Source organism: Anopheles maculipalpis, chromosome 3RL (assembly GCF_943734695.1).
Source record: "Anopheles maculipalpis chromosome 3RL, idAnoMacuDA_375_x, whole genome shotgun sequence".
Lineage (NCBI taxonomy): Eukaryota > Metazoa > Arthropoda > Insecta > Diptera > Culicidae > Anopheles > Anopheles maculipalpis.
In genome coordinates this window covers 68191434-68203846 of record NC_064872.1, presented here as the reverse complement: position 1 = coordinate 68203846, position 12413 = coordinate 68191434, and the positions used below count along the sequence as shown (strand labels likewise).

Genomic DNA, 12413 nt, shown 5'->3' with positions numbered 1-12413 from the left:
CTCCCATCCAGCCAGTTTGTTTACGTTAAAAAGAAAACTCTTGTGAGAGCGTTTCCCGGCTTCTTCGTGAGCGGGACAGAGAGTTATAGTGGAAAAAAGAGAGATTTTTCACACAAAACGTGAGCACACCTTCTTTGTGTTTTTCACGATCATGAAGAAACATTCTGCATGAATGAGAGATCGTGTAATGGTGGGTGGGGGTGGCGTTGATCACCTGTACGTGCGGGTACGGATGTGTGTGAAGTGGCATGCCAAAAATAGCTTTCACACCGAGAATGGACCTAGTAGTGTGCTAGTGTCGGGAAATTATTAAAATGGGATTCTTCTACAACCTGTGAAGGGAATGCACACACACATATCGAACGGGCAGTGCGTTGGCATGCTATAAATAAGATGATCCAACTCATCAAACACATTTTCCCTCGATTTTTTGTTGTTTGAGGCTATAAATGTTGTTTATATACGATCCTCAAGGTGGATGCATTATGATGGCGTTTTGTCATCGAGTTTATTTTTGGGTTGATTGTTTACGGAATTCACGCAACACGGACGGGTTTTAGTGTGTTTGATGTCTCGTGTGTTTAATTAAAATTTAATACTCTCGCAAACGTCATCAGAAATTGCACGATGTGGCATCAATTAGCGCGCTCAATGGTGTGCTCAATGAAAAGTAGTTTTTTTTTTCTCATAAACTCATTAAGCGGTTCAAGATGAAATGGATGTAGTTTTTGCGTCATGATATCATTCGCTTTTAAGGTAATAAACAATAGTTTTGAATTGTTCATTCTATTAGAAGTACGAATATTGATTGACGTAGACGATTTCAAAATGACATTTGACAGATCTAAACGTATCATAGGAAAATTTTACATATAAAAAGCAAAAATTTACCCCCATAAAGATACTTCCGACACGACCACGCCTGGAACTGCATCGGTGTTGCATTTTTGTGGACACACGTGCTACACATAGCATTAGAATTCTATTTTAAGGTCACATTTCTCTCCATCCAACCGTCCCTAGGTGCGGTGACTAACGAACGAGGTCGTTCGTTTAGTCTCCATGCAGGTTAAAATACATTCAAATAGGAAGAGGATACCCGATTGTGACTGCATATGATTCACACTTCCCACATATTCCCGCTTTCCTTCATTTCGTAACAATTTTTTTCCAACTCAAATTCAACTCCAACTCCAACAAGCTTCTTTCTTTTCACTACTACTGTTTCATTTAGTTACACTTTATTTAGACAGACTTATTTTTTGCGGAAACAATTCGTTTACACTGTTTTGGTTTAGTTTTAGCGTGTTTGTGTTGTGTTTTTTGTTTGTTTACATTTTTTTTGTTGCGCCAGCAAGCAATTTTAACGTGTTTTTTTTTCTCTGTTGTAATCAGACTTTCCCAGTTTTGCCAATAACTTGTACACACGGAAGGAGTTTTTGTTTTGCTTTTATTCCTCGTTTCCCTCCCTCAAATACCACAACACATTCTATAATGTAGCACAGCAGCAGAGTTTGCACGTGTGTGGTTTTTTGTTTTACCTTTGACTTTGTCAATTTTCCTTATTTTCTTTTATTTTCGTTTACACGCCGTTCATTGAAGACCACATCAATTTTTTGTTTTGCTAGATAGATATATGCATTATGTATGTATTTAGCTCCGTTTTTCCAAAATTTCTCACCATCTTTCATTTTGTTTTTAGGCTACGCGTGAGATACACTGTATTCGTTTCCAAATCTCACATAATCAGTTCTGCTACATGATTTTGTATGTTTAATTCATTTCCAATGAAACACGGTGAGCACTGGAGAGCAGATGATGATGGCGATGACGATGATTACACATCTTGGGCGAATAATTATTCGATAATGCTAGTGATAATACAATTACATCAACAGACAGGAAAAAACGCTAACGGCTCGACCGTTAGGATTCGGTTTGGTTTCCGGTTGGTACAATGTTTTCTCCTTTTTTGTTTTGTTTTGTTTTGTAAGGATATTATTAGCTTTATTAACTCACTTTACTAACGGCTTATCTAACGCCACTGGCTAAGGATTCCGTTCATCAGTACGGCATTTTCTTTTTAAATGTAGTATTTTGTTCCATCCCCTCCCCTGTTCTATTCCACATTTGTATTCCATTTAATGGTATGTGTTTGCTCTATCTCTTTTCTCTAGTAGTATTAGTAGCAGTAGTAGTAGTAGATGGTGACACATTTGACGGTGCATTTGCTTAAAACCAGATATGACCAGCATATCAGAACGATACAATTATCTAGCATTAGTGTGTGTTTGTGTGAGTGTGCAAATGTTTTGCTAATTGTTTAGCAAAATCGCGCTAGTTAGTGGCATTTTTTTTACTAGCAGTAAAATTAGACCGCTTGTTTGGAAACCAACAATACGTTCCAGTATAGCGTCCTGGGGTTTTCTTTACAAAGGTGGTAAAAGTTTGCTGTCCGAAAAGTAGGCTGAGCGAGCGAGAGAGAGAGAGTGTGTGTGTGGTGGTATGTTTATGAGAAAAAGTAGGACAGCTAGATGAGGTTTGTGCATTTGTTTTTTTGCATGTGGTGTGTGTCATTGCGATGATCTGTCACATGTCACTGTAACCATAGTGATAGTAGTAATAGTAAGATTGTGCTTGTAAGTAGCAACAGGAGGTACGTACGCATCTGCTTGAGCACAGTGTTGAAACCGTAGTAAGATCATATCATCCAGATAACTATTATGTAATTTGAAAACGGAAAATAATAAATCATAATTGAAGTACAAAACACAAAGACAGAGTAAAGTACATAATAAAGCCCTATTTGGGGGAAATGTGTACTTTCGGTGGGTTGTTATACACGTCTATACTACTGCGTCTGCCTGTATCGTAGCATTCCATACCATTTCTCTCCCTTTATGTAGGCTGTGCCGGAAAGTGTCGATCGAATGCTCCGCAAAATGTGTGAATTGTTTCCTTCTGCTTTATTTGTTTTACATTATCACATGTTCCCTATTATTGTCACATCAACGTACACGGCAGAATAGAAGTGAGCGCGCAAAGGTTAAACACGCGCGAAGATGTGCATTTTTTTTCGTGCCGACTAGCTTTGTCCTACCAAGGGTAGACGACACATCGAGCAGAAGGGGGATCATCATCTACTGGAGTTTCCTGGTGGAGGACAATTTCTTAATCATCGGGTTTATTTCTACTATCTGCTTTAAAAGCAACAGAGATTTAAATTCGCTTCTACTTCTACATAAAATAAAAGTAAAAGCATTTCTAATCTTTGTGCGATCAATTCATACCATACATGAGAACAAGCGTGTGTAAATTGTATTTTCTGTGTTTTTTTTACGCCTGCATAACGTATATGCACACTGCTCAAACCTATTTCAGGTCTCAACGGTAGCGCTGGGGTATGTTGGACATTGTACGGAAAACAAAAAAGGAAAAAAGACGAAAACCAGAAAACCAGATGGAGACGCCTGGTTGTTTATAGCGCAAAAGAAATAACACACGCACACACGCTAACAAAATAGAGATACGAAAGCATGTTTTTCCTGTGGTTTTTTTTTCTTTTATGACCAACCGCCTTAAGGATGCTAAACATGGCGCAGCTATCACCTTTGCAATCAACTAACAGAACATTCATCTACTGTTATTTTTAATATTATATGCTTTTACAATTTAACATGCAATGGAGAGATGGTGAGAGTTTGAATTCTTTTGGCGCTATTTTATCTGCACTCCACATCAGTATGATGCGGGGTGGATGTGTTTGTGCGTGTCTTCTTTTGTGTGTGGGTGTGTATGTGTGTGTATGATAAGGAACGTCTAACTCAACATAGATTGAACTACTACTCCTTCTCCGGACTACTTTGCTACTAACTTTTACACCGATTGCTTCGATCAACGAAGCAACGTCCTTTTTTTAAGCTACATGTGAAAGTTAGTGAGAGTGTGTATGTGTGTGTGTGTGTGATAGTATTCTCAATTTTCAACTAGACGCGCATGCTTTCGATAAAGGGACGAGAAAGCTGTTTCGTACATGTTAATATGGCTGCATGGAGCTTATTCCATGATCGCTGGGTCTAATAAATACTGATTCATCAAAACAAAATGGATTCCTATCAATGGGGATTGGATGACCGAAATGTCTAAACACCACCAACAGACGACATTGCGGTTGTGCGCACACTGCGGTGCGGTGTACGGGGCAAAAAGCTAATAAATTATGCCTATTCGTGATTATACATCCTACATTTTCCCTACATTTTAATGGAGCAAACACGTGCATATGGGTATGATTCCCTCCTAGACACGTACCTTGTATGATTCAATGTTTAATCGAGTAAACTAGCAACAACATTTCCGAAACAAAACTGGGATCGGGTGAGAAAAATGGAACTGAAAAAAAAAAAAAAACTGATGCAAACATACTATTTACCCTAGCCTAACCCTAATCGAATAGAAACATGGTCGAGAATGACTATCCTGACACAGCAGACATTCCTGCAGTATCTCTTATTGTACAAGGACAAAATAAGCCTGCCGCCTGTGCCTTATGCTTATGTGCTAAATTCAACCTCAACAGAAGAACTTGATCCGCTCGGAGAGTTAGTAGCTCTTATAGATAATTTACAAAAGAGATAATTTTATTACTCTTAATAACGAAAACTAGTTAAACTCAGAAAACGAGTGTTTTTGTATGTGTATGTGTGTACGTGAAGGTATTGTGTTAGTTGGACACGGACAGAGAATGTACCTAATTTTATCTCGTGATTTCCATGCTGTTTCACAAACGGACAACAATTTCCGCTACTCCTCTAGCACGTGCAATCAATGAAACTCTCTCGCTCATTTCTGCTTTTTTTTGTCTAACCTCTTGCCTGTGCTCCATCACACGAATTCGCACGAAAGACGTTGAACCGGTAGTAGTCGTGTCTTGGGATGTACGGTAAATGACGATGGCATGAAAACAATACTGCTACAATCATGGAAGGAAGTTCCGCCTCGTGTATGATCGCACTAGCTGTCCAACCTTATGTATGGGACACGTTTTGGCCTTTGGCGTTGGCGTTGTTATCCTTAATTACATTAATTCCAGTTTTTTGCTGTTGTGTGTGTGTGTTTGTGTGTGTGTGTGTGTGTGTGTGGACACTTGGGAACCATCATCGTGGCCTATCCGCTCATGGTGGGTTTTTCTTGTGTTTGGTTGTGTCTTTGTTTGTACCAGTGAATGTACCTAAACCGGAGTAGATTGGCTTACTAGAACTTCTCCTCCAGGGAGAGTGAGCTAGCCGTTTCCTCGTTCAGCGACATCTGCTTTCGCTTGATGTCGCTCAGCGTGTTGATGCCTTGCTCTTCGAACAATTTCCACTGCGAGTAGTTGAACTCCATGTAGCGTATGATTTCGGGCATTTCGATAAAACCTACAATAGCCAAACACACAAAAGAAAAAGAAAGCAAGAGAATTAAAAATTGTCCTGAAATCGACCACAATTCTGCTGCTGTTACTCACTGTTCCATGCATCCATCATGTCGTGTATAATGTACTCGATGAAGCCAATCTGACTCTTGGAGATGCTGCACGTCGTACGATCAAACATTGGCATAACGATTGGCAGATTCTTGCGCTTCTCTTCGTCCGTCTGCATGAAGTACTCCTCCGCAATACGGCGGGCCCACTCGACGCAGAACTTGAGCGGACGGGTCGGATTGCTAACGTCCGCACACTTGATCAACATACGCCGGACAAGTATCTGATTGTCGTCATTGTCCGGTGGAAGCGGTTCCTTCGACTCCACGTCCGTACCGAACACGCTAACGAACTTGGCCAGATGCTCAAAGTGTCGCGTCATCTCTGTTGCCAGAATCATATCGACAATGATGGAGCGTGCCAATTTGTACATGTCCCGGTCCAAGTTTTTGAAGATGTTTATCTTATCGTCAGCTGGAGGGAGAGAGATATTCAAATTAAAATATTGAACTTCAAAATGCTGTACACCGAAGACAACTAACCTAGCGTCAGCCGGAAAGTGGTCGCCGCATGGTGCGATTCCAGCACACAGATGTCGTTGTACAGCACGGCCAGTGAGCTGTCGGAGTTGCACAAGAAGGCAGACGAACGGCCCGGATGGTCAATGTCATGGGTTGCGGCGGCGATGAGGGCGGTCGCTTCATCCATTCGGTCCATAATTTTTATCTCTCGATTGCTAAGCTGCTGCAGATAAACTGCCGTCGCCTGAAAGATGTAGGAACGGTACGCATTATACGTACGGGGAATTAGAAAAATACTCCTATGACAAGTACAATTTCTTTGCAAGAATTGTTTTATCCCACTCATCTACTTGGGAAAATCCTTCGCTCAAAGACTAGATATTCGATTTCATCACAAAGATAAAAGAAAGGTTTTTAAAAGCATTCTTTTTTCCTTTGATAACACTCATCAAGGGCTTCGTGTAATTATGCTCGTTTAAGAGTGGTTCTAGAGCAAAAAAAAAAAAGGATATACCGAGAATTCTACGAGGATACTACGAATAACATTCAAACGCCTCACTCAATGATTGTTGTGAAGGGGTGGGTTGTGGGTGGGAGAACAAGAGAAAGGATATTACAAAACCCATCGTGAACAGAAACAAAAGTACCGAGACAAGGAGCCATCGTCGGAATGGATTTGCATGCAAAAAAGGATACGAAGACAAGGGATCGGCAGAACAAATCCTTCGACTTCGGCTAACCCCATCAAAGAGCGACGGCTGGGACTGGGAGCTGAGTATGGGTTAGATAGTCGGTAGGAGCAGGCCTCACTCGCTTTGAATGATGAGATGGTAGAGGATTAATTTTAATTATTTTCCGCTCACCTGCATCACGTCAGCGGCATGAGTGCTGTTGTGATATGTATTCTCGCTGTGGTAGTGCTTCTCCATCTCAATGAGCCACAGCTTGAACGTCATCTCGTCACAGTTGAACGTATTGTACACATCAAACCGCCGGAACAGTTCTAATCCTACAGGTGGGATCAAGACGGTGGAGCAGGTGCAAAAAAAAGAAGATGGAAACGTTTAGCGCCCCGTGCAGACAAAACAGATCGGCAACACATGACCGCCTACCTAAACATACTAATGGACGTTTCTCGGTAAGTTCCTCTAGCTTAAATATTTCAAAGTCCCAATCCAGGGCCGTCTGTAGCAGGTCGGACAGTTCTGAAGATTCTTTGGTTTTGTTGAAAACGATGCTCCCTGTAGATGGTCGCCCACCGCCGCGTATGATGGAGTCGTTCGAGCTGCGTCTAGACGACAGGATGTTCGTTGGTCCTTGCTGCAAATGAGGAAATTGATTGTGATACACACGCACTTCACCCGCACAAACCCGGTGCACTTACCGTAAGCAGAGCCCCTATCAGATCAGTGGCGACCGGGTCCTCGGTGCGGATTTCCTTCATCTGCGGACTGTAGAGTCCCTCGCGCTTGAGGAACTCCATCACGCGGTCCAGCAGTTTGGCTTCTTCGAGCGAGCAGTTTTCCTGAACCTGTGCCAGCAGGCTCAGTACTTTGGTGATCGGTGCTTCCAGTGGTAGCGAGGACAACTTAGCCAGGCTGGTCCGCCGCAAACCATCGGACGCGATTGACCGTACGTCGAAGCTACCCCGCCGGATCGAGTGCAGGGAGCCGCGTGGCACCTCCTTACCCTGGGGTAGCGTTTGCAGTGCCTCACCGATTGCGTTCGAGGACACGAGCGCGCTGGATGATGATTCTAGGATTAAAACTAAGTGTGTGGGATTCCTGGAAGGAATTAATTGATAAGAAAATGAAACAATCAAACGAGGAACGCAGACCAATACACGGGGCTCTCGTTTATGAGGGGAGCTTTTTTTTTTAGATAAACCTATTTTGTACTTCAAACTGCTAAACTCTAAGACGCAGATGAGTTTCCAAAAAGCTCGTTTATCTCTTAATGAGATTCGGTGTAAGGAGAACAAAATAGACTCACCTTCCGATGCACGAAACAGGTACGGCACGAACATGGATTTGTGATGATTCTTGGGACTTTCTCCGCGTGGTAAGGTAACCGTCGTAGTCCTTATATCTACTGGTATGAGATAAAATATTACTAATATCGGCCGTTACCAAGTCGTTCAGAGATCTGCCAACGATTTCATCCTGTTGGAAAGAAGGGGAGCGGTGAAGCGAGAGGCAGAGTTTAAGGATTAATGTGTTTGCGAAGATCTCGAGGTTTAATCGAGTACGGAAAAAGGGTCACACCACCGCTTACCAGCTTCATATTCAGCACACGTTCGCTAGCCCGGTTCGCATACTGTGCCCGGAGCGTGTCGTCGGTAATGATGACCGCCTCTCTCGATCGATGAAGCGCCGTGTATAGTGCCTGGAAAGAGCAAATAATTTCATTTATCAAGATGTGTGCTGGCCGCTCGATGACAGCTTAAGAGACACTATATAGGCGAGGTGAGAAATTTTAGTATTTGCCATAAACGTTGTTACTTAGCTAGAACTTCCACCAGGTGTATGAGGTATTTATTCAAGGGTTCTAAGACCGATGGCCGAACACGTGCATGGCGTTAAATATTTAAAGGACGATTTAACTACCGCTGCATCGGCACATCTCACACAAGCCGACGCTCTCAACAGTGAGAAGTTAATTGTATTTTCTATAAATTAAATTACATTTATACGTCTCCCGTAGGGCTTCCAATCGGTACATTTGTCCGTTCACACGCTTAATATGCGAAAGCCTTTTGAAATCAACAAGCACTCCTCTCTCCGAAATCTAGAGCTAGCGCTAGAACAGCATAAACTATTCATTTAAAGCCATGCGACGGATGACATGATTCAATTTATTCACCTGCCGGCACTCGATAAATCACAGATATATAGGCACCACCAATGTGTGTGCCGAACCGTACACCCCGTACGCTACTGACACAAAGTGACAGACAACATGACGGTACCATAAATCTTGCTCCAGAGTCTCACCACACCACATTGCAACCCGGGCGGGCTCTAAGCGATACGAACCGTTGGAGCGAAATGAACCCGAGCCTTCGATGAAGACTTCAACCTGAGCACGCACGTAAGCAAACCCCGCGGTGAGTGGTACCGGACACACCGGTTGCAGAAATCTCCAAGGACTTTCTCAAACGGCAAAGCAATTATCCTCCTAAAGGCTTCTCAAGCGTGTGGTGGATTGAAGAAGATTACTAAAACGAAACGCTATTGCTTGACGCTGGGGGGCACGTTGAAGGAAAAACCACCGAAAGGATATAAAGGATTGCGAGAGTAAATTACGATTGATTGAGTTAATGGAAGTTGATGCAAATACGGTTGCAAAACGGGATGCACAACGATTGATCAAATTAATCGATATGGGTCACGCGGACTACCTTTCGCGAAATAAGGCTCGTGGCTTGCGAATCGTGTCACACGAACGAGCGTATTAATGGACTGTAGGAAAAGCTTCAACTACAGACCAGTTATCGATTTTAATCTGCGCCATTTTTCGTTTCCATCTACACAGTTCTATTTGTTTTTAGTGTTATGAATTAATTTATGACTATTGCTTTCGGACGCCATTGCGCGTAAATTCTGTGGTATTAGCGAAAGCACGTTTGATCGTTAAAAAGAGCATTTAAAAATGTCTCCCGTAGCGTGCGGGAGCCATATCTCGAACGATAGCCATTCGGTCGCTCGTTGTTGGATGATCCGTAGCGATATGTTATTAGCGCCACAAACAACGATAAACCACTACGCTTTCTCCTTGTACCGTCGTGGATAGAGAGCTCGTTGTGGTTGAACGGTAACGATGATGATGATGGCACGATGACATTGCCAGAAAGCAAAATTGAACCACACCGCATGGTGACGGGAACCGACAGGACTGTACAAGGACGGTAACATAAGCTGAACGGTGGGGATTAAAACCTACCTGTTGAGTCGATATCACATTCTGCGGTCGGACGAGCGAGTGCTGGATTTGCCGCAGCTCCGACGAACAAATCGATACATGTGGAGACTCGATAATGCACTGCAACAGGATAGAGAGGAAAACAACAGAGTACGCCATTATTAAGCGGCACCATTAAGCTAAAGTAATCGACTGCGGTTCAACTGCGATGGGTGTCTTGATGATGTTAGGATTTACTGCATCGGGCAGGATCGCGCCATCCAGAACCATCCAGATCAAGTGAGCGAGTGAAGTTAATGACGGTAGAGCCTCTGTAGTCGCCGAACGTGAGTGGACATGGTGTGTCAAAGTGGATGGATATGGTAAATTGAATGTCAAACGCCAATTGGATAATTGTGAGAGTCCAGACTCTACGAACGCCAATTTGCCACATTCTGTTCCACACAGCAACACGGGAACGTGCTGTGGGGAATGAGCAATTTTCCACGAATGAAAAAGTAAAGTGTGACAAAGTGTGTTGTGTGTGTAGTGCGACGTCCAGTGTTGTGCTGTGTAGTGTTGGATGTAAGGATCTATTGAAAGTAATCTAACGTTGGAACGTTGAGTGAGGTATGGTTAAATGGATTGACGTCAATTGGTTCGTGGTGTCAATCAAACACACAGGAATGTTCGGGGACATTCGCCCCTGCCGATAGTGTGCATTGTTGAGTGGTCCTTGTCGTTTGATATTAGTTTCATCGGCTAGCGGGAGAGGAAGTTGTTTTTTTAAAGCTTCTCGTATAACTTAAACGTGCTCTGGATACGGTTCAGATGGTTTTGGATGAAGCGAAATTGAATTACTGAAAAGTTGAGACTTGTATGCAACACTTACCCTGTTATAGCCAACATCCAACAGCGAAATCACAGCCGTATCATCCTTTTCAAATACACTGCGCGCGGGAAGGGAGGAAAAAAAGAGAGAAAAATCACAGCATTAGTGATACACGCAAAGCTTTACGAAAAGGTTCCTTTCTTTTTGTGCTTTCGCTCGCCCTGTGCTTTCCTTTCATCGCTCGAAACTGATCTACCATAAGCGGATCCAATTTTCTGTGATTGAAATTGTCTCCCATCTCCCGGGGCGAGTTAAAAGAAGCGAGAGGACGATAAAAATGTCCGGCTGGACATTACCGCTGCGTGGTGTGGGATGGCCATGAATACGAAACCGGTCGGATGAATGATCCACCCGGCAGGGACAGAGTCACGAATCCATTTATTACCCCATCGGGCACCTGTTATTCGCAGCACGTTCAACGAGCCTTTGAATAGCTCAAGTGACACCTGCAGGGAGCCTCTAGTGAATTGGTGCCTTAAATCGGAAAATCCATCTTTTTTTATTTGAGACATGTGCGTCGTGGTGTTGCTATTTCCAGCTCTGAATGAATGGCGACAATTTTGGCAAAAGTTCAATCAGTTTTGAGCAACGTGTATAATGTAGATCCTATATTTAGTTTAAGCTTACTAATGATCGACAACATAATAATCTACCAACCACCACACAATAGGAGGGCATCTGTCGTTGACGCGGAACCGTGCCGTGACCTGTGGAGTACACGAGAGCACACAGATGTGAACGCTTACCTTTTTTTCACTACCGCAACCATTGTTGTGTGTTGGCTACCCTTCGAATTTCGAATTGACCTGTGGAAAATGGGTGTGGAAAATGAATTTTGTTAATACCTTTCATAGTACAATGGGCAAGCTAGATGAGATTTTTGCTTGGAAGAATGATACACCAGTTCGGCTAACCCGTGCTGTTATAGCCATAAATTTCCATGAACGGTTTTACATTTTCCAAAATAACATGCCGCACTTTGCCCTGGCATATCAACACTCGACGTGTTGGACAGCTCTGAGCGAGCAAGTAGCTGCTACGCTGTATAGCGGCCATGTAATGCGTATAATCTACATTTAGGCTCACCTGCCGAGCGCCTCCGCTTCCATCGTGCGCGGGTATCGTGCGTCGACGATGATGATGTGATGACCGCCCGAGCTGGGATTTTGGAACGCTTCGATAGCGCTTTCGGCCGACTTGACGAACGTTGGTTCCAGGCTGAGACGGTGGCTGGCATTGACCAGCGCTTCGAACACGGGATCATTTTTGCAGAAGGCAATCAAAATCTGGAAAACAGGGAACCGAACCGAAAGCACGGTGGTGGTTCAGGGAAAATGAAGCACATTGTTTGCGAAGCTGTTGAGATGCTTCGTTCGCAACACGGGGCAGCAAATTCGGGCAACAGGCCTGGAGCAACTTACCTTAATCACAGGATTCGGTGGTAGCAGGTTGGGAAACTTCAGATCCGAAACTAATCTCTGAAAACGGGGGGAGTTAACAACAAGAAAAAAAAAATGGGTACAATTAGTGCTCTTTCGTTATTTATCCTTTTCTCTCCGTACTCCTGTATCTCTCCGCTTGCTTCAAAGCAGACCACCGTACTGAGTTACTTCATATTAACCTACGCTCTAGTAAT

The 12413-nt window shown here is 43.3% G+C and overlaps 3 protein-coding genes across 8 annotated transcripts in view; all 3 read right to left on the bottom strand.

Moving 5' to 3' along the window:
- The window catches only part of LOC126563070 (protein lethal(2)essential for life-like), a 566897-nt gene that overhangs the window by 1118 nt on the left and 553366 nt on the right, over positions 1-12413 (bottom strand). The gene's annotated exons all lie outside the window — the stretch shown is intronic.
- Positions 1-12413, bottom strand: part of LOC126562737 (F-actin-capping protein subunit alpha) — a 172348-nt gene that overhangs the window by 119378 nt on the left and 40557 nt on the right. The window lies entirely within an intron of this gene.
- LOC126561535 (high affinity cAMP-specific and IBMX-insensitive 3',5'-cyclic phosphodiesterase 8) overlaps positions 5249-12413 on the bottom strand; it is an 88162-nt gene continuing 80997 nt past the window's right edge. For all 6 annotated transcript variants that reach the window (XM_050217743.1, XM_050217745.1, XM_050217744.1 and 3 more), the window contains 13 exons: positions 12199-12255; positions 11864-12063; positions 11524-11583; positions 10778-10835; positions 9928-10026; positions 8260-8370; positions 7978-8147; positions 7370-7769; positions 7098-7305; positions 6849-6994; positions 6007-6229; positions 5507-5938; positions 5249-5417 (listed from right to left, as the gene is read on the bottom strand). In XM_050217743.1, coding sequence (XP_050073700.1) covers positions 5254-5417; positions 5507-5938; positions 6007-6229; positions 6849-6994; positions 7098-7305; positions 7370-7769; positions 7978-8147; positions 8260-8370; positions 9928-10026; positions 10778-10835; positions 11524-11583; positions 11864-12063; positions 12199-12255 — 2328 coding nt within the window. In that variant the 3' untranslated portion in view covers positions 5249-5253. The remainder of the gene's footprint in view (positions 5418-5506; positions 5939-6006; positions 6230-6848; positions 6995-7097; positions 7306-7369; positions 7770-7977; positions 8148-8259; positions 8371-9927; positions 10027-10777; positions 10836-11523; positions 11584-11863; positions 12064-12198; positions 12256-12413) is intronic.